Source organism: Neopsephotus bourkii, unplaced genomic scaffold, assembly GCF_033783945.1.
Source record: "Neopsephotus bourkii isolate Nb327-2 ecotype Australia unplaced genomic scaffold, CSIRO-AGI_Nbou_v1 NB_168, whole genome shotgun sequence".
NCBI classification, from domain to species: domain Eukaryota; kingdom Metazoa; phylum Chordata; class Aves; order Psittaciformes; family Psittacidae; genus Neopsephotus; species Neopsephotus bourkii.
Window position 1 is genome coordinate 15,608,836 of NW_026900684.1, and position 19,507 is coordinate 15,628,342.

General features: G+C 37.6%; 1 protein-coding gene across 1 annotated transcript in view; it reads left to right on the forward strand.

The window, feature by feature from the left end:
* Positions 1 to 19,507, forward strand: part of PDGFC (platelet derived growth factor C) — a 132,815-nt gene that overhangs the window by 57,579 nt on the left and 55,729 nt on the right. The window contains exon 2 of the mRNA XM_061373589.1: positions 16,213 to 16,408. Coding sequence (XP_061229573.1) covers positions 16,213 to 16,408 — 196 coding nt within the window. The remainder of the gene's footprint in view (positions 1 to 16,212; positions 16,409 to 19,507) is intronic.

A 19,507-nucleotide genomic window follows, 5' to 3' on the forward strand; every position in this document is an offset into this window, starting at 1 on the left:
GATTATATTGACCAGAATATTATTGGCTTTCTGATGGTGTGCGTATCACAGAGACATGAGAACGACTGTAAAGGCAGAAGTCCCCTGGTGCAACTGGTGCCAGGCTTCACCCTAATAAAGATGATGTGAGAAAGCAGCACCAGCAGCACTGTGCCAGGTGGACTCGCTTCCCTCACACTAGCGAAGGGCCCCACCATTGGGACTCTCAGAGGTGCAGTAAACCCTGGTAAAATGACGGTGCAAATGGGAAATTAAACTTGCAGGAGGCAGGGAGGACTCTTTCCATGTACGTGATGCATGGAATCACTTGGGTTCCTGGTGGTGACATCCTTACTTGTTCTTTTTGTCATTCTGTAAGTCCATTTAGGGTCTCTTAGAGTCCCTGCTGAGCTAGAGCAAATACTTCCACACTGAGATAGTGGAATAATTAGACTGGTTAATGTTGATCTGAGGATATCCCTGAGTTGTAATTTGAAAAATCCTGGGGAATGTGCCAGTCTGAATCTGGCACATTTTAATTTTTTACCCTTAGTTGGCTTTTATTTTTTTTTGGTTTTTTTTGTTGGTTTTTTTTCTGTTATTGATGATTCTAATAGTATGGACTCATTATAACATGGCTGTTAGCATTGTTGATTTCATGTGTGCCTCTGATATTTGATATATTTCACATGCATCTCTTCTGAAGTGGTCACAGAGACTTTCATCTTTATTAGTTTTAGGTCTGCAGCTGGTCTTCAGAGGTATCAGAAACTGTTTCAGCTTTCCTCTTCCAATTTGGGAAGACAAGACTCTTCCAGCAGCAGATCTGCATTCGCATAAGCTGAGAGTGTGGGATCACTTTAACCTTCATCACAATTGGCCAGTTCAAAATGAGATGCTGACTTTATTTTGTTGTTGTTCTTTTTAATTATTTTCTCACTTTCACTTTAGCTGTGAATTCCCTGGATCGGACAAGTAAATTTGACGTTACTTCCAGAAGAGCACTTAGCAGTAATTAGACATGCCATAAAAATTGAAAAGGTCAGCATGAGATTCTTTTCCAAGAATTTTTTTTTTATTGTAAACCACAGAGTGAAATCTGAAAAAAACTTCACAGACCACAGAGCTATTTCTGCTGAACTGTGAAGTAACAGATATTAGAATCATAGAATCATAGAATAGTTAGGGTTGGAAAGGACCTTAAGATCATCAAGTTCCAACCCCCCTGCCATGGGCAGGGACACCTCGCTCTAAACCATATCACCCAAGGCCTCATCCAACCTGGCCTTGAACACTGCCAGGGATGGAGCATTCACAACCTCCTTGGGCAACCCATTCCAGTGCCTCACCACCCTAACAGGAAAGAATTTCCTCATTATATGCAATCTGAACTTCCCCTCTTGAAGTTTTAACCTGTTACCCCTTGTCCTATCAGTACAGTCCCTAATGAAGAGTCCCTCCCCAGCGTCCCTATAGGCCCCCTTCTCAATTGATGGAAAAGCTTAAGGTTTTTTTTATTGTTGTATATGGATGCATGTCAACTCATTCTGCTTTCTGTTCTTCATGTTTAAATAGTTTAAATGAAAGTTGTGTATGTAGGGATTTTTTTCTACTTCATGATTCTAATAATAGTAAAAAATATCAATTCCTGGTGTGTCAGCATGTGTGTCTTACTGCAGCATAGTTCATAAAGAGTTGGTCTCATTAATTTTAATAGAATCATAGAATAGTTAAGGTTGGAAAGGACCTTAAGATCACCTAGTTCCAGCCCTCTTGCCATGGGCTGGGACACCTCACAGTAGACCATGTCACCCAAGACTCTGTCCAACCTGGCCTTGAACGCTGCCAGGGATGGAGTGAACTCTAATTCTCTCTAAAATAATATTCTGATGGAAATAAGATTGGAAACCAAAGTAAAGTTAGTACTATATGAAGGGATGTGTATCTGTTACCAAGTCTTTATTTACTAATTTTTAAAAAAAGAAGTCCTGTTTTTGAAGAGAAATGTTTGTTCAGCCTTTCTTCTTGTAGGAGTGACACCTCAACTTGCACACTGTTTTGAAAACTTTTCTCACTACAGAGACACATAAAAAAATACGCTCCAATTCAGAAAGGAAGCACAAGTCCAGCTAATTGCAGTGAAATCAACTGTTTCAGTAACATTCAGTTCTGTGTAAATGAATAATACCATGAAATACCAATCCTCCTCTTTCTGCTCTTCACCCTCTCATGCCCTAAGGCTTGCTGAAGACCTCCACCTAAACATTGTGAGCTTCAGACATCTTCTAGATTTAAAAAGTTACTCTGAACCTTGTTTGATTTTTTTTTTTTTTTTGAGCATTCTTAGGAAAACTGCATGTAATGCCCATATTTTAAAATAGTCTTTTGAGAGCATATTGTTGTCAGCAGCTAACCTCATCATTCTGTCACTACACAAACAGATTGTGTTAATTTAAATTGCAACCAGCAAGAGCCAAAACAATTTCTTCCCTCAAGTCTGGTCAGTGAAGGAGTCCCTCAAACAGTGAACTCGCCAGTCATCAAGACATGTTTACCACGCACATTATTTAACTTGTGTGCTTTTGCAGTAGACCAAGGCTGTTTGCTATAGTTAATACCTGAAATATTTAAAAAATGTTAATAGGCTGTATTAAAAAACAACAACAAAACTAACAAGACCACCAACCCCCCCCCCAAAAGAAAAACCGAACAAACAACCCCAAAACAACACAACATGTTCTCCGTTGGTTTTCACTAAGGAATCTGTTCTCTTTTACTCAGCTTCACAGTGGAGGCAGTCAACATTTGGCATCCAGCACTTTGTATTTCTTTACATTGATGGGGCTTTGATGTGCTGATAATACTTTACCTGTGGCATATTATAATCTTAACTTCAACCTTTCAGTTTCAAACAGCCTCTGTAGCACTTTGGGCTTTTTTTTTTTTTTTCTAATAGTGCAAGATTTTCATAAAATAGGCTTCAGCTAAGGTGCCTGGAATTAAGACCACTTGGCTAGAAATCCTAATAAGCACTGAATTAACAAGTTTCAGTTTCATCTTAAATATTCTGTGTATATAGAATTCTATACACAGTGCTATGGTGGACTACATAAACATAATTATGGATCATCACTGGTATTGCTGAAATTCTGCAGAGTGGAACTGATTAGATATGAGAAATATTTACTTTCTTCTTCAGCCATCATGTGCTTCAGATAGGCACGTTTAACTATTACACCATTTATCACCAAGCGATCCAAACACACCATTAATTGTGCCACTGGATTAGATTATTCATATATTAATTGTTTTGTTCCTTCTAATTTATATGACAGCATAAGCTGGAGGGCTTGATGTTCCTATCTTGTTTGGTTTGCAATTAAATTACCAGCTTCACCTATTAGTGTTGAAACGGTTGATAAATGCCTTGTGTTGGAATACATTGGAATTCTTAGGCATAAAATTATAAATGAAATGTTCATCAAGAGGTAGTTACTTATAAAAGCTGTTCTCTGCTGTATAGTAAGCTGCTGCTATACCATGGAAAAATGCTGTGCCTTAATACAAGGCACAATTTCAACTTACTGAAATTGCTATGGTTTTCTTCTATTTGAAAGGATATAATTCTCTTTTACGATTGCAGCATGGAGATTAACACTCAAGTAATTCTGTAGTGATTCCAAATGTAACTAGGCTGAAATCCTTTTTGTTTCACTTGTTTTAGTAGAGTCCTGAGTTTTGATTTCTTCCTTATCTTGAGACTCAGGCAATAGGAAGTGAACTTTGAATTCAACTTGTCCAAACTGCAGTTAACAAGTGCACTTCTGTGCCCGTGAAATTATTAGTTCTACCTTCCACCACACGGACTTCAAGTGAAGATACAGACTCAGCCATAACAGTGATCCAAAACACCTGAAACGTGTGAAAAGACTGGGACATGTTTTTCATCAGACATCCTGACCGAGCTTACAGCTGACCTAGGATAAATTATCAGTGAAACAGCTTGTATTTATTGATGGGCAGATGGGCTTTCAATATCCATATGGGACAAGAGAGCACTATTGAGGTATATCACTATTTGTTCTGCCACTGAATCTTAAACCTTGTTGTCTCAATTAATGTCCCCTTGGGCAGTCATCAAGTTGTGCCATTGAGGGTCTTATTTCATTTTGTGCTGTTTACTTGTTCTCCAGAAGTTCAGGGGAATTGTGTGAAATGCAGTTTAACCATTAATTTCTCCCAACTATCACATATGCCCATGTGTGTTTTCCACAGAATTTGAGCAATGCTCAAGAATCTCATGGATGGTGTGACAAGGGTTAAAGTTTAAAAAACCCATAAAGTGACAGATCTGGCTGAACACTGATCTGTTACTTACACATGATCCTGAATACCACTGAGTATGACACTGTTGTGGAAAGCAGCCTACCTGGCATGTTGGATTTCAAACTGACTGTAGCTTTTGATGCAGTGCTGTGATTGAGCAAATTATGTCAAAATAATATATCGCTGTACAGGATTGCAAAACCCTTGGAACAGCACAAACAGTTTTAAACTGGGTAGTTTTAAAAGAGTTGGCTAATGGGAAGCTTACCTGAAACTAGGGATAGTGGAGTGACTTGAGAATTTCAAATCTCACTTTTTATTTTACACCTGTGGAGCTTTTTTCAGATGAGCCCAGGTAAGGCTTCTTCATTTTGGGTTAAACATAATTCTAGAAGAAGATTTTGATATTAAAGGTAGGCCAAATAAAATGTCAGAAGATCTAGTGATAAAGGCTTGAGCTTCATAATGGAAAATGGGATAATTTGTGACTGTGATGGTTCCCAGGGCCCTGCTATTAGTCCTACTCAAGGACACCTGCTATAAGAGATTAGTAAAAGGGTCTTCTGAGAGCAGTTTTACTTAAAATAGAATCACAGAATAGTTAGGGTTGGAAAGGACCTTAAGATCATCTAGTTCCAGCCCCCCTGCCATGGGCAGGGACACCTTGCACTAAACGATGTCATCTAAGAATCCATCCAATCTGGCCCTAAACACTGCCAGGGATGAAGTATTTGCAGCTTCTTTGGGCAACCCGTTCCAGTGCATCACCACCCTCACAGTAAAGAACTTCTTCCTTATATCTAATCTGAACTTCCCCTGTTTAAGTTTGAACCCATTATGTACTACTGTATTGCACATGCTATGGGACATAGGTCTCTTGCTGCTTACTATGCCTTTATGGTCCATTTTAGGAAAAATAGGGCAGGGTAGAGAAAGGATAAATTGTGTACATACATGAGGAGATTGTTCATCTGACTTCCTTGAAGTCTTTGATGTGAATAGGGCTGAAGATTAGGTAGGCTTGTACCACTTGCTGTTAACTGAAAACGACATTATTTTAATTAGCTGAAGTTAGAATAGCAAGAGTTCTCTCACTGAAGCTAGAAATCTCCTATCCTAAGAAAATTCTCATCCATCAGTTAGTCTAAATATTGATTGCTTCTCATTTTGGTGTCTGTAAAAATATCCTTGTATTCATGTACTACTGAGTTTAATAACCCAACAGGATCAGAGATGCAGGTTAGCAGAAGGAGTTGAGAGAATTATTATTCCTCCATATGACATTTTTAAACTATACAAAACCTATTTGTTTTCTCCTTGCAGAAAGATAGAATGTCTTTTGTAGATGGACTTGTGCTTCCTTTCTGAATTGCTTCTAGACATGCAAATCCTTTTCTGGAAAAGTACTTTTCTAAAGTCTTGCATGATTTAATCTTCCATGTAAACTCACTAGAAATGAGTGTTTCAAGTTTGATTGTGTACTTAGTTCTGCCTGCTTGAAGTTCTTCCAGTTCAATAACAGTTGCATTGTATTCATTTCTGCAGATCAGTATTGATATTGCATGACCACCTTCTGCCAAATCATCTTCTAGCAATCAAATTTTAATGAGATGAAGGCATTTTATTTGTCCAGAAGCTTTGTTTTAGAAGGCTAACACCAGCTAAAATCTTTTTGCTCTAATGGATATTAAAAATATAATGTTTTTTTTGTCTCTGAATTCGGAAGTATAGTGTAGTCCAGAAAATACATAAAACAGGTGCCAAATAATTTCTTTCTAGTACTTTGTTCCTCTTGCCTTTTTTACATAAGGATATGCTGGAGGTGCGTTTTCTGTGTACGTAATGCAAGCCTGAGGCACCTTTAAGCTGCCTTTTAGAGTTTCCAGTTGCAATGTTATTTCTGTACCAGAGTCTGGCACAAACTGTAGTAATGTGCTACAGTGAACTGAATGCCACGTTGAGTTCATTGTTACAGTTGTTTGCTCAGTAGTTAAAACTAGCCCTACCTGTGTGTAGTCACACATCAATTGTAGTGTACAAACCCCTTAAACCTTTGGTTTTCTTTTATGCCTTCTCTTAACATAAATACATCACTATAATTTTCTGTCTAAAAATGTTAACCAGAGTTATATTTTCATGTAGCTAAGCAGTAATGCTTTTCAAAATTGTCTTGAAAAACCCTTTCTTTTCAGAACTGAAAATATGACTGGTGGTCATCTTAAATATTTGAATAGTTCTCTACTTTGTGAAGAATTAAAAAAAAATAAAATCCACACAAATAGCAAAACAATGGAAAAGCAAACCAAGCCATTTCAGGACCGGTGTTTCTAAAGGTAGTGTTGGTTTGTTTTTGCTTTCCTGCCTCTGGAAATGTGATCAGGTCAAGGTTATATTTTTCATTGTGAATAATATCTAAAATGAGTTGTAGCTGTTTAATACATACCGTATCCATAGAGTCTATTTATTCAGACTGAATACCACATGGACCATAATCTTTTTCCCAAATGTTTACTAGTATCTGCTCTTAACAAGTGCTGCATAAGATAAACTGAAGGAACCATAAAGAAAAGGGGTGTAATAGAATTAAGCCTTGCTTTTCAGCAGAGTCTGACTTAAGCTCAAGAAGTGGAATTTTCAAATGGGTCAGCTTTTAAAGATTTTTTTTCCTCTAAAGGACATGAATTGCATGTATTTAAAATCAGGGAGTCATAGCTAGTATTAAAAAATGAGATACAAGCAGGATTTAAGAGATGGCATTGAGACTAATGCTTTTAAGTGAGGTGAAAGGCAATCCAGGTTAATTTCATGGTTTTGTTAAAGTTACCTTCTTGCACTTGTAATTGCTCTGTGCTATGCATAGTCTGGAAAATCAGGGTAATACTGGTCTGTTTCCCTGTCCCTACCTTGGTGGGTATGTACAGTCTTTCAAGACAGACTGACTGATAGCATTGTGGGCATGTGTGTGGTCTCTAGTACTAACAAAGCTGATTTTGGATTTAGCTTGTAAGTGCTGCCATAAAAAAATTGAAAACAAATTTCAAGTGCTGGGTTTGAGCATTTGTATGTGATGTTTTTCACATTTACTTGAGTTTCTGTTATTGCCTCAGATACTATTTTTAGCTGTAATTTCTGTTAGTGTTTGTTTACCTCTAAGAATTTCATTAAGTTTCTTCAAAGCTTTGCTAAATCAAGTTTCCTGTAGGAAAAAAATCCCCAAACAACACAACTCCTATTTGAGTAGGAGAAGAACTGGAAAGATTACATGTTTGAAAATAATCACTTTTTCCCACCCAAACACATAAGATTTTTTTTTTTGGTCTTTATAAAGGAGATAACTTTGCTCTCTCCTAGCAGGTATAAATATCTCCAGCTGGGGAACCCTTTTCCTGGTTTAATGTTTGTTCTTGCTTCCTGGTCTCTCTCACCGTTAAATCTTACAGCAGGCCTTTTCTACTGACAACTTTTTTCATGTATAGTAAGTTGTACTTTTCCAAGGAGACTTGCAATTCTTTTTGTCCCAGACCACTTTAATCATGTGTTTGTTAAAACTTGGATAAGTAGCTTTCAAAAGCCTGTCCCTTTCTGAGCTTCATTATCCCTGTGGGTTACTCATTTTACCTGTTCATTTTTTAAATGAGACTGAACCTCCTGCTGTTCTGGTCTTCTACAAGATACACCTGGAAAATACATCCGTTGCTGTATACTGTTAGGCTTAGTTTCAGCTTTTCAGTATCTGTTCACATAATTTTGTGAGTGCAGGGTATGTAAAACACTTCTCCCTTCTGCAGGGGAAGAGGAAATAGGATACAGAAAACATCAATAATATGTTGTCTGCTCTTGATACTGTTGATCATGGAGCTGTTTACTGTCTGCCAGCCCTTGAAAAGACAAGGGGAGTGATTCACTCAGAATGGTGTTTTTTTCCTTTTCTTCTTTTTTCTCCTTTCCCTCTTTCTGTTCTTTTCCCCCACATCCTTCCACTCTTAGGAATAAAACCCACAATACTTTGAGTAATTACATATTTTGTTATGGCTTTTTTGGTCATCACAGTTCCAGATACTACTTTGTGCTGTAGAGACCATACTGTAAATGTAAATGAATTGTAAATCACTTAAAATGAAGGAAAATAAAAAAGAAACAACTGTTCTTTTGCTGTGCATATAACAGGTATTTTTAGTTCTATCTCATTCATCCTGGCTGGTGAACTTTGAATGATTCTTCTGCTTTATCTAATACAGTAATGGCATATAGATGAGAGTCAAATGCTCAGATGTTATCCAAACCATGTACTACTAATGAAAAGTAGAGAATAAGAATTATTCTTCTATTGAAAAATATATCTTCAGACAATAGCATTAAAAATTAAAATTTCATGCATCAGTGGTAGCCTGATGTCTTTTCTTCTTGCTAACAAAGTACAGGTGTGAAATCATATTAGTTTCTCAGTGATTTATTCTGTTTGTATTTGGCAAGGAGTTTCTAGTCTGTAATCTTTTAAATATGTATGCTCTTACAGTTATCAATTCTTTGGCATTTCTGTATAGCAGTGCACCTACAAATAATTCTATTCTCACTAGAATTAACTGTAATTTAGTGCATATAAAACTTCCACAGCACTCTGTATTAGAAATGTTATGTCCTTGCCTCATCATTTGCACCTCCAGAACAAGTCATGATTCTAAATTAATTTATTTAATATCTAAATAGTTTTGATTGGGAAAGAGGCCAGGATTTTTTTCCTTAAATAAAGCCTTTTCTGTCTGAGATGACACAGGTCAGTCAAGCTTGAAGTTTAATGGAAGAGGAGGGAGATAGGGAGCAGCTGCTGCATAGAGCCTGTATGTTAGGTGATGGTTACTTATAGTATAATATTGTTATTAGGAAAAGAACCCCTGAGGCAAGCAAAAATATGAAAAAATGTTATCAAAAGGACCAGCTTGATACTTATTTTATCCATAAAAGGATATTTTTATAATAAGTTTAACTGCTAATTGTTGTATTGCAGAGCTCTTAGTTATTTTTTAATTAATGGAATGTATATTTATTAATATGCAGCATACTAATCATCCTGTTTATTTCACGATAATTAGCACATGACTGAAAAAAGCAGATGATATCATTATCAGTGCATCATCAAATAATTATTCCAACTGCTTTATATATTCAATATAGATGGAATTCCTTTCATATTCAAGTCAACAGGACCTTTAATATTAATTCCAGTGCAGCCAAGACTTTACCTGTGGACATTGGAATAAATGCCTATTAAAATACTCTCAAACAGTTAGATCTTAGAGCATGTGATAACACCAAAAGTTTACCTCATCTAACATTTAGCAAAAGGAATTCTTTGTCTTGGCTAAAATGTAGTATTTATCTAAGTTTTAAAAGATATTGAGAGGTTGAGGACCAGGACTGCCTTCCAAAAGAGTTTGGTCTGAAAACAGACCTCAATAGAGGTTACTTTTATAGCAAGAAGATTTACCGTGCACAAAACCTCCTGTTTAATTGCCATCCTCTTTGAGCAGAAGCCAGAGGACTAGGCAAAGTGCTGGCAGAATGCTTGAAGGTTATAAAGTATAAACTTGTAAAGTAAAAGTATAAACTCATTTTTGTTTCTTGATGCTATTTGGAATCAGAGAAGGTTTGTTAGTGTATGATTAGTCATGATTATCTTCTGCAAGACATTAAGTCATGCAGCTGTTTGGAAACTTTATTAAATCTGTTTCTACAGTTCACGCTCTGTTCTCCAATGATGTCTTCCCCCCACCACCACCGCCACTTTCTCTCCCCCCCCCACCTCCCCCCACCGCTTTCTTTTTCTTCCTTTGTCCTTCCCTGTTGGGACAACTGCCAAAACCGAGCATTCCTGAAGATCAATTAGAAAGCTCTTGCTTCTCTCCTCACTTCATCAGTGTACAGTCCTTTGCATAATGCTCTTTACATAGGTTCAGCAGAAAGACCTTTAGCCAGCAGTTAAAAACTGTATGCTATTCAGTGCCTAAGTTAACAGTACAAGTTTGAACTCAAAATAGTAACTGTAGAAAAAAATAACAGGTTACATTGTAGGGTTTTAAAAAAACAAAAGACAATCCTCTATACATTTATATTGAATTGTGTGAACTGGAATTATTTAATGTACCTTTCAAAGTGTGTGGGGTAAGTGTGTCAGAGGGAGGAGTAATCTAAGCAAGATGTAATAGTTCTAGGTTTCTACTTTGTTACTTTACATCCATATACTACTTTATATGCTGTACTTGTTACATTTGCTGATTTAGGTAACAAGTACTGGTGCAGAAGAAAAGATTTCTAGTTAGAAGTTGAATTCTGCAGTAGCTGACAGGTTGTATGTGTATATTGTGTGTGTGTGCAGTGGGTATGTGCATTTCTCTATATTTTATTTTTTACTAATACCTAAAGAACCATTTCAAGATTTCAGACATGCAGCTATATCAAAGCATAGAAGCAACGTAAAATGGAAAACCCACAGGCGGCTAGATATGTCTTAGAGATATAACTCCAAAAAGGCCATAAACTGTAGCACTTAGGAAAGCTATTTTAGGAGATATAGTAAGCCTGTATGAAGTTTTCCTTTCTCACTACTTGAAAAGTGGATGATGAAAACAAACCCTGAGTGCTTCAAAAGCATTTCTTGCAGTACTTGAAGCACAATGGTTGGGAAGAACAAACTACTTGTTAGGTAAGTTGAAAATTGGCTCGATGGCCAGTCTTTTGAAGGCTCAGCATCTTACTGGTGGCAGGCAGTGAGTGGAGGGTGAGGAGGCTGGGCTTGCTTTATCTGGGGAAGTGAAGGCTCTGGGGCAGTCTGATAGCAGACCCCCAATTGCCTGAAGAGTAGTTTGTGGGAGTGACCAAGTTAAATTCTTCATGGTAGAGGCACAGAGTGTAAAAGCAAACCTCCAGACCCATGGCTAGAAATTGCAGCTTGAGGGATTCAAATTGGATGCTAGGAAGAACATGTTAACTTGGGGGATAGTACAGCATTAGAGCAGGTTATCCCAAGGCATTGTGGAGTTTCCATTCATGAGAGGGGCTGAGTATTGGCTAAAAAATGCCAAGCCTCAAGCAGTGACCAGCTGTGGTGCGAGCAGGAATTGTAACCCAAGCATGAGCTGGGACTGCAAGCCTCCAGAGGTTTCTTCAAAGCAGCATTTGTTTGATTTTAAGTGGCTTTGCCGTGATCCCCATTTTATATACAAACAGCACTGAACAGAGCTATTTGTTTTCAATTTTCTGCCAATAACAGGCGATTTCCTGACTTTTCCTTTGTACCAGTAAGAGTTAAATTTCATTTTGACTGTTACATAGCAAAGAATTGCCCAGAGGCAACTGAACTGGTGACAGAGGACGGAAAGACATACCCCTGTATGCCTGTCAAAAGTAAGCTTACCGCTTCTTGAAAGTTGGTGAAAGAGGAAGAAATGGCATGTTATGTCACATTTCAAGTCATTTCTTCTGCAATGAAATTCTTCTGTACATACGTGGGGTGTTGTAAAAATTATATGGGAATGTTGTCAGGAAATCTTTTTGATTAACTAAAAAACCCTGTGTCCCTCTGAAGTTCTGTGGTAATGAACAACTAGTTGCTGTCACCTTTTGTTCCTGAGTTCTAAAGCAGAGGATGTGCACATGCATCAGCATTACTGTATAGCTTGAAAAGCTCTAATATTAATTGGTAAATATTTAGAGTTGAAACTTTTCTTATGTTTGAATATTTGTTTTAAACCAGTGGTATCCACACATGAGCTAATGTAGTTTCTGAAGGCCTAAAAGGTGATTAAGAGCTATTGAATGAAATGAACCAAATAATACGTTAACAGTGCATGATTAGCAGTGTTCTCATCTTGTCCTGTTGTAAAATTGGTGTAGGTTTAGCAAAAAGTTTTAAAAATCAAGTTTACCAGTGCTATGCAACCTCTTAACGTAAATCAGCCTTTTTAAGTGAATCAATGCTGAGGCCGTGGCTCCACCTGTGGTGTTCCTCTCTTCTTCTGCAGCTCTTTGTATCCTGAACCATATGTGATTTGCCTGAGTTTTACCCATGACCCTCACTAAAATGTAGTGATTATGTAGGTGTACTAAGAAAGAGGTATTTGCTATATTTAATAAGTGTCAGTGCTGATCTTTGCGAAATGTGTTGTGCCCATGGGGAAGGAGACCTACTTTGAAGTAGGCAGGAATGAGCTTGCCTAGTCGGTGGGTTTAATTTCAGTTTACAGTGGCATCTGCTGATCTGTTTGGTGATACCGTGGTTTTTCATCTGTGTTACCATGTTGGTGGAAGGGTTAGGCACTGCTGTGCTTTCAGAATGCCTGGAATCTTGCAGTTTTCAGGGGCAGACTTTCTACATTGATAGATATATAAATCTGGTGATAGCATCTTGTACTACATCAAAGACGATTCTGTGGCGACTCATTCTTCAACTTCAGGCTATGTTAGGCTTGTCCTGTCCTTCCTAATAAACATGACCGTGTCGCATCCCTGGGTCAGCCTAAGGATTTTCCCCATCTAGTGTGCCCTGTTTCCAGGCCTTCATCCTGCAGATGACCTCAGTTGCCCATCTTCTGTTGAAGCTTTTAAATAAACATTCAAATACATTGTTTGGTCCTGGTCTGTCCCCATTTCCCTTGTGTGGTTTTGTTATCCCCTGGCTGATATGGTGCCTTGCCTGCCTCAGTCCTTGCCGAAACTGATTCTTCAGGGTTGTTCAATGCTGTTTGTGCAGTAATGATCTTCTTTTTTTTTTTTCTTCTGTTTTGTTGGTTTTTTTTGGAGGGAGGTTGGGGAGGACGGTTGTTAGTAGAAAGGCAGACAGATCACAGCAGCAGTGCATATAGCTTTGGAGTTACACAGCTGACAGCTGTAAATCTGGCTGAACTTGTTGCTCCCTTTTCAGTGTAACTTGGACTGATTTACCCCTAAAATAAAGCCAGGAATTGCAAAGTGAATGACAAAGGATAGAGACTGTGGTCTCAGCTGCTTTCGGGTTGCTGTGCTCTTCACACAGTTTACTCAAGAGAAAATTTCAGAACATGCATGAACTCTGCAGGAAAAAGCTAGCTTTTTGGGGTACAGTGGTACAATTGATGTTGAACAGTTAAAAGGAATATTGTGGCTTATCTGAAGAGAAATAACAAGCTTCATTATCCAGTGATGGCAATTACTTTGCTTTGTAGTCATACAAAATAATTCTTTTATAAGAGAAGAAATTCCACTGTGCAAGAGCAAATATTTGAAATGGAGCAAGTGATATGTGTGGGAATTCGATATGTTCGTGGAACACTGTTATGTGCTAAAGTAAATAGATATTTTTTCTTTACAAATAGAGGAGCTGAAGGTGCTGGAGATGCCACAACTTCTGTTCACTAATTTGCCACATGCTTCCTCTTTCCCTGGCCCCTTTTTTTTTTTGACTTCTCATTTGGTATGCCTGGACTATTTACAGTCCTTACTTGCAGTGCTGTTGTTACCATTGTCCTGATGATACAAAGAAAATACTTTCTTAATATGTTGTGAAACATAACATGATTTATAATCCTGTGTGTACTTTTAAAGAGAAAATGAGCCACTGAATATAGTGTGGTCAGACACCACGCTTCGATATGTTTGTCTGAAATGGTGGACCTTCGCATACTTTGGAAATAACATTCTGGTGTACTAATCTCTGGGAAAGTCATTTCTATTATTGTTGGCTCCTGTGTTTAGCACGCAGCTCTCAGTTGACATACTATACATTATAGAAAAATGCTTGTGACTCAGCTAACAAAAACCCAATGAAGCGTCTAAATTAAGAATCCTGGTTTTGTGCCTTTTGGCATGTGTGCTTCTTTTCTTATTACTGCATGCTGTCCTCTCTTACTTGTACACAATGCAGTCAGGCCTCTGCAGCAGTGTGTGGATACTGGCAAGACCACACTCCATCAGTTTTATATAAGCAGCAGTTCTGTTTAAAAGAAAATTTACCATTTTCATGCCACAAGTAGAAGGCACAAATCCAAAAGAGTAGAAGGCAAAAATATGTCAGACTTTAAATTATATTTAAGTATAGATTAATTCTTTTAAAATAGCAATGCTGTTTCTGTGGCCCTCTTTTCTTGCACTACATTCATTTAGCTGTCAGCCTTTACATGTAGCTATAATAAGGTACAATTGCAGTGTATATTTTCATTGTAGAATGGGGCATATATAGCTTTAGATGAATGTCCATCATAATGCTAGGTATAAAACAATCACAAAAATAAGATTAAGTATCTAACTGAAAAAGGCTATGAATACCTGAAAACAGGGCCTACAAGAAGCCTGGTGAGGGACTTTTTACAAGGGCATGTTGTGATAGGGCAAGGGAGAATGGTTTTAAACTAAAAGGCTAGATTTAGATTAGATACTAGGAAGAAGTCTTTTACTGCAAGGGTGGCGAGACATTGCAACAGGTTGCCCAGACAAGTTGCAGATGCCCCATCCCTGAAGTGTTCAAGGCCAGGTTGGACAGGGCTTTGAACAACCTGATGTAGGGAGCTGACCCCTGCCCATGACAGGGAGGTTGGAACTGGATGATCTTTAAGATTCCTTCCAGCCCAAACCATTCTATGATTCTGTGAAAACAAAGTATTAATAACTGCCCAGTACAAAACTACAAACTTGTTTTGTTACTAAAGTTATTAATAGGAAATTGAGAATTCCTGTGTTCTACTGACTGAAATGTCAAACTGACACTGTGCAGGTTTTTAGAAAAAGCCAAAGATAATAAAAGTAATGTGCTGTAGCATAAAGAGGCTTTTATTCATTTGATGTGCTTATGGAATTAAATTTTACAGTCTAGAGATCTCATCATCGTATGTCACAATGTTAAAGTGTATCCAGATTAGGTCAGTGCCTGTTTTTTTGAAGCTAAATACCCAATATAAGCTGATTCCGGCTGCTGAGCGTGAATATTGGGTGCTTGAGAATGAGGTTCCTTGAGTTGCTCAAGGAAGAGAGTGATTGGGGCTCTGAAAGGCATAGCTCTTACCAGAGGAGTCTTTTCTTTTTTGTAACTCCTCATAGTTATGAATTCATAACCTGAAGAGTTTTGAAAGGCTTATATAGACTTCATAAGTCTACAAAGAAAGACTTCAGGTATAATAGCTGAAGTTATGCCTGAATACCTTTTCAGGGGTTTCAAGTGTTACTGTGTGCTTTAAAAATCAAATGTTGTTGGCTTATTTCTTCTGGATTCATTTGCTGCCACCTTGTAAAACATTAATTTAATTTTACATGTGTTTAGCCTAACAATGCTGTGAAGAAATTTGAAGAATGCCCTTGGTTGAAGCTTCTCAGTAAACAACTAATTTCTTATACTTGGTGACTTTCCAAGTTTCCCAAGCATGTCCCAGTTTCTTTTCCTGTACTGGGATAACATCGTTATGACACAGCCTTCAGGAAGGAGGCAGTCATCAAAATCCTTATCACCAGACTCAATAAGTGGGGCAGTCTCCATTAACAAGAGGCAAATTTGGACCATCCTGTTTGTGGTAGGTGAGAGCAGACCTCTCCCTGTATCCTCATGTGATTTCTGTGCAGTCTTCAGTAATAACTGAATCTGCATGACGTAGTCCCTTGGGCTGCTGGGCTTCTGTGAGGATTCCGGTGTTTACAGTCACATTGCTTTTATCTCCAGTTGAACTTCTGTTCGGCTTTCTGAACAGCATTTGAGGCTTGGGTCTGAATAACATTTGGCCAGCAAATACCGCTTTTGGGTTATTGTTGCTATACAGATTTTCCAAGCAGAAATTTCTTGCAAGGTGAAGAAAAGCAAAACAAAACTGTCCTTATCTGTGCGTCCTATACAAACACTTTAGGAAAAGAAGAAATGAGTATTGATACATCTGTTTTCTGTCTTTACTATAGGGGTGCAGGATCCTCAGCATGAGAAGATAATTACTGTGACTACTAATGGAAGTATTCACAGCCCCAAGTTTCCTCACACATACCCACGTAATACTGTACTAGTATGGAGATTAGTAGCAGTAGATGAAAATGTATGGATACAGCTTACTTTTGATGAAAGATTTGGGCTTGAGGACCCAGAAGATGACATTTGCAAGTAAGTTACTTTTCCTTTAACTTAAAAAATCTGAAGAGAGGTGTGGGGGTTGGAACAAAAGTGTTGTTTGAGTTTCGCAAAAATGACGCCTGTATGACAATATCTTTTTAAAATGTAGCTTTTAAAGTATTGGTTTATGACTTTGTTTTGCAGTGCTAGAGAAGGATTTAATGATTGAAAGATTTGGGATCCCCCAGTTTTTCCTTCTGCATAGTGTATCTGCACCACAGATATTTTATGGTACAAAAAAAAAGTGAAATATTAAATATCTCACTCAAAAGTTTTGACATCTGGAAAAATATTCTTGACAGAATGTTAAAGGAATGAGTGTCTAATTTTTACGGGGAAGATTTGGGTAAGCAAGATACCTGAAGTAGAATTCAGGTCACGACACAAAGTACTACATCCCTGTTCAAAAGAACAACTACCCTGCTGTACAATATTTTAATGGCCTTTAATGGTCAAGTTCTCAGTTTTCTATGGAAAAACACCAATTATGGCATTAATTGACATTCTTGAATGGTATTGTTATTTTCTGGACTTCAATAACTCAATATTCTGTCTGCTCAGTTGCTGGTGTGGGTTTCTGTAGGACCTGTGGAATCTGTTTTTCCTTTTTATGACTCACAGCTGAAGGCTTTGTAGCTTGAGTGAGAAACAACTATGGCATAGCAGCTACCAGAATGGATGTGGTTCTGAACCAGATCATCTGATTGATCAAGTTTTGGATATTTTGTGAGGTAGTAGAGGCTGACAGGATATATGCTTTCTGTGGGTGGGTGAAAAGGGAGAGATCCTAAACTCTTGTATCCTGTATCTGTCTGCCGTCAGAGCAACACATCGTAAAAAAACCCCAATGTGTGAACAGTGGTATGTTGCCTGAGCTCTTTTCAGTAAATTAAGTAACAGATAAAATTTGAATGGTAGATCCTCCTTTGATGTGTTCCTGGAGAGGTACTTCACACAAGATTTTCCTTTCAAAGTAGTTGTTTGTTTTCTTTTCTTCTCTGTTTCTGGTTTTATTTTTTAGTACTTTATATACACATTTGATTTGATTTTTTATTTTAGTTTTTCTAATTGAGTGATACTTGGCTTGTTTTATATTTTTGAATCAACTTTTCATTTCAAATCTGAATTTCCTGAATGTTACTTCTGCACTTACCCTTAGTTAGGGAGATGAAGCTCATAAAAGATGGGAATATGTCTTCCTTTGGTAATTCTGGCAGGAGTAATTTTTAAGGCTATGTCAGATAAGTACTACAACCGTATGTTTGCTCAGATGAGTGTCTTAGCTTTGCACAATAATTCTTTTCTCTAAATGAAAACTTAGCTTCCTTTTTCTTTTCTTTGCATGTGGCAGAGTGAAGGGGCAAGTGAAAGAAAATCCAGGTAGGGTGACTCGCTCATCCACTTGCAAAGAAAAAAGTAAGATAAGCTAAAATATTTTTAATATTACAACTAGACTAGTATTTTCATGGGAGTACATTTATTTTAAGTAAACAGTGTGCTGAATACAGACGTACTGATCAAATTAAGAAACAGTAATAAGTCACTCATAATCTTCATTGAGCTGTTATCTTATCATGCTCATACTTGTTCAGGGATACCAGGAAGTTCTGTGAATGCAATTCCTGATACATGCACCTTTGAGGACACATTGGGGTTTTTGGCTTGGAAGATAATGATCTTCTGGAAAAGGGAATTATACTGTTGTTTTAGACAAAAGAAGAAAACATAGCTAGGATACCTATGAAATTTAAATTCAGTAACAAACTCAGTAAAGGAAGAGAATATGTACCTTGTTTGATGTGAAGGGTGTATAAATAATTGACCAGTTGATGAAATAACTAAAATACAGATAAGTTAACTACACAAAACAATTCCTCACAGGCCAGGTAAGCTACCAGTTATCAGAGTAATCGCTCTTTATAAGTCATGTCTTACATTTCTTATCTCCTGTAGTTCCTAATAAAATTATTTGTTCTTCCAGTACCTTCTGTAGAAAAGCTAAAGGGTTTTATTAACTGCAGCATGTACTCTTTATTGCTCCACTGTTTCTGCCATCTTTAAACACACAATCTGTAATGTTGCTGTAGAGTACTTAACAGTTTCTCCAAAGGCAAGCTTGTATGTCAAAGGACAGAACAAAATCAGACATTCAATTTAATGTATTATAACTCTGTACTTAGTGACTTGATCCTTTAGTTCTTACCTGTGACTGAAACTGGGTTAAAAACTGCAGCCTAGTAATGTTAAACTTCCTGTGCAACAGTGTGCAGTTTGTACTAGGATATCTTTCTATCCTGTCTGTAGTGTACCAGAAGACCTCAGGAGCTGCCTGTGGTGGTCATTCTCGCAGTTTTTAATTCCTCTACCTGCTACTTAAGCTGCGTGTTCTATTCAGTGCCAGAGCTTTCTCCATCGCTGTAGGCTGTAATGGCCTGAAGTGTCAGCTCACTGGGCTGATGAGAATACACTGGAGTATTAGTTTGAGATAATTAGCAGCTTTTAAATGTCATAGGAATTCAAATATTGCTCACACATTGGGGAAAAAAATGAAACAAAACCAGATCCAGCTATACATAAAGACTGTTTCTTCTTAACATAGTTCTGTAACAGAAAAACAGCAGTAGTGCTGAATGAGAAATGTCCTAGATGTATCCTGAAGCCATGGGAAGTTTCTGCCTGTATCTGGCTAACCTGACCTCCACACTTGGATTTCTCCAAAATCAGTTTTGACACCTCAAGCTGTTCTGTGAGGTCTTTTCATCTAGCATGAATATACAGCTACACTGAAGGTACTAACCTAGTCTCCACTTTAAATACTTTCCTGAATCTGAATCAGAGTGACCCTGCATGCCTTTTTCTCAAGTCCATTTTTTCCTGCAGTTCAGTTCACAGTATCTACTAAGGTAGACCATTTGCATTAAAGCAAATTCTGTGTTTAAGAACAGCAATCCTGACCCAGCCTTACCTGCAGCAGCATTAGCATGCGTTGATTGTTATACTAATTCTCACTAGTTCTAAGCAGAATTGTGTTGTTCTGTAAGTTTTGGAAACAAAGTTTCAATTCTGTTTTTTAGAATAAACTTATGATAT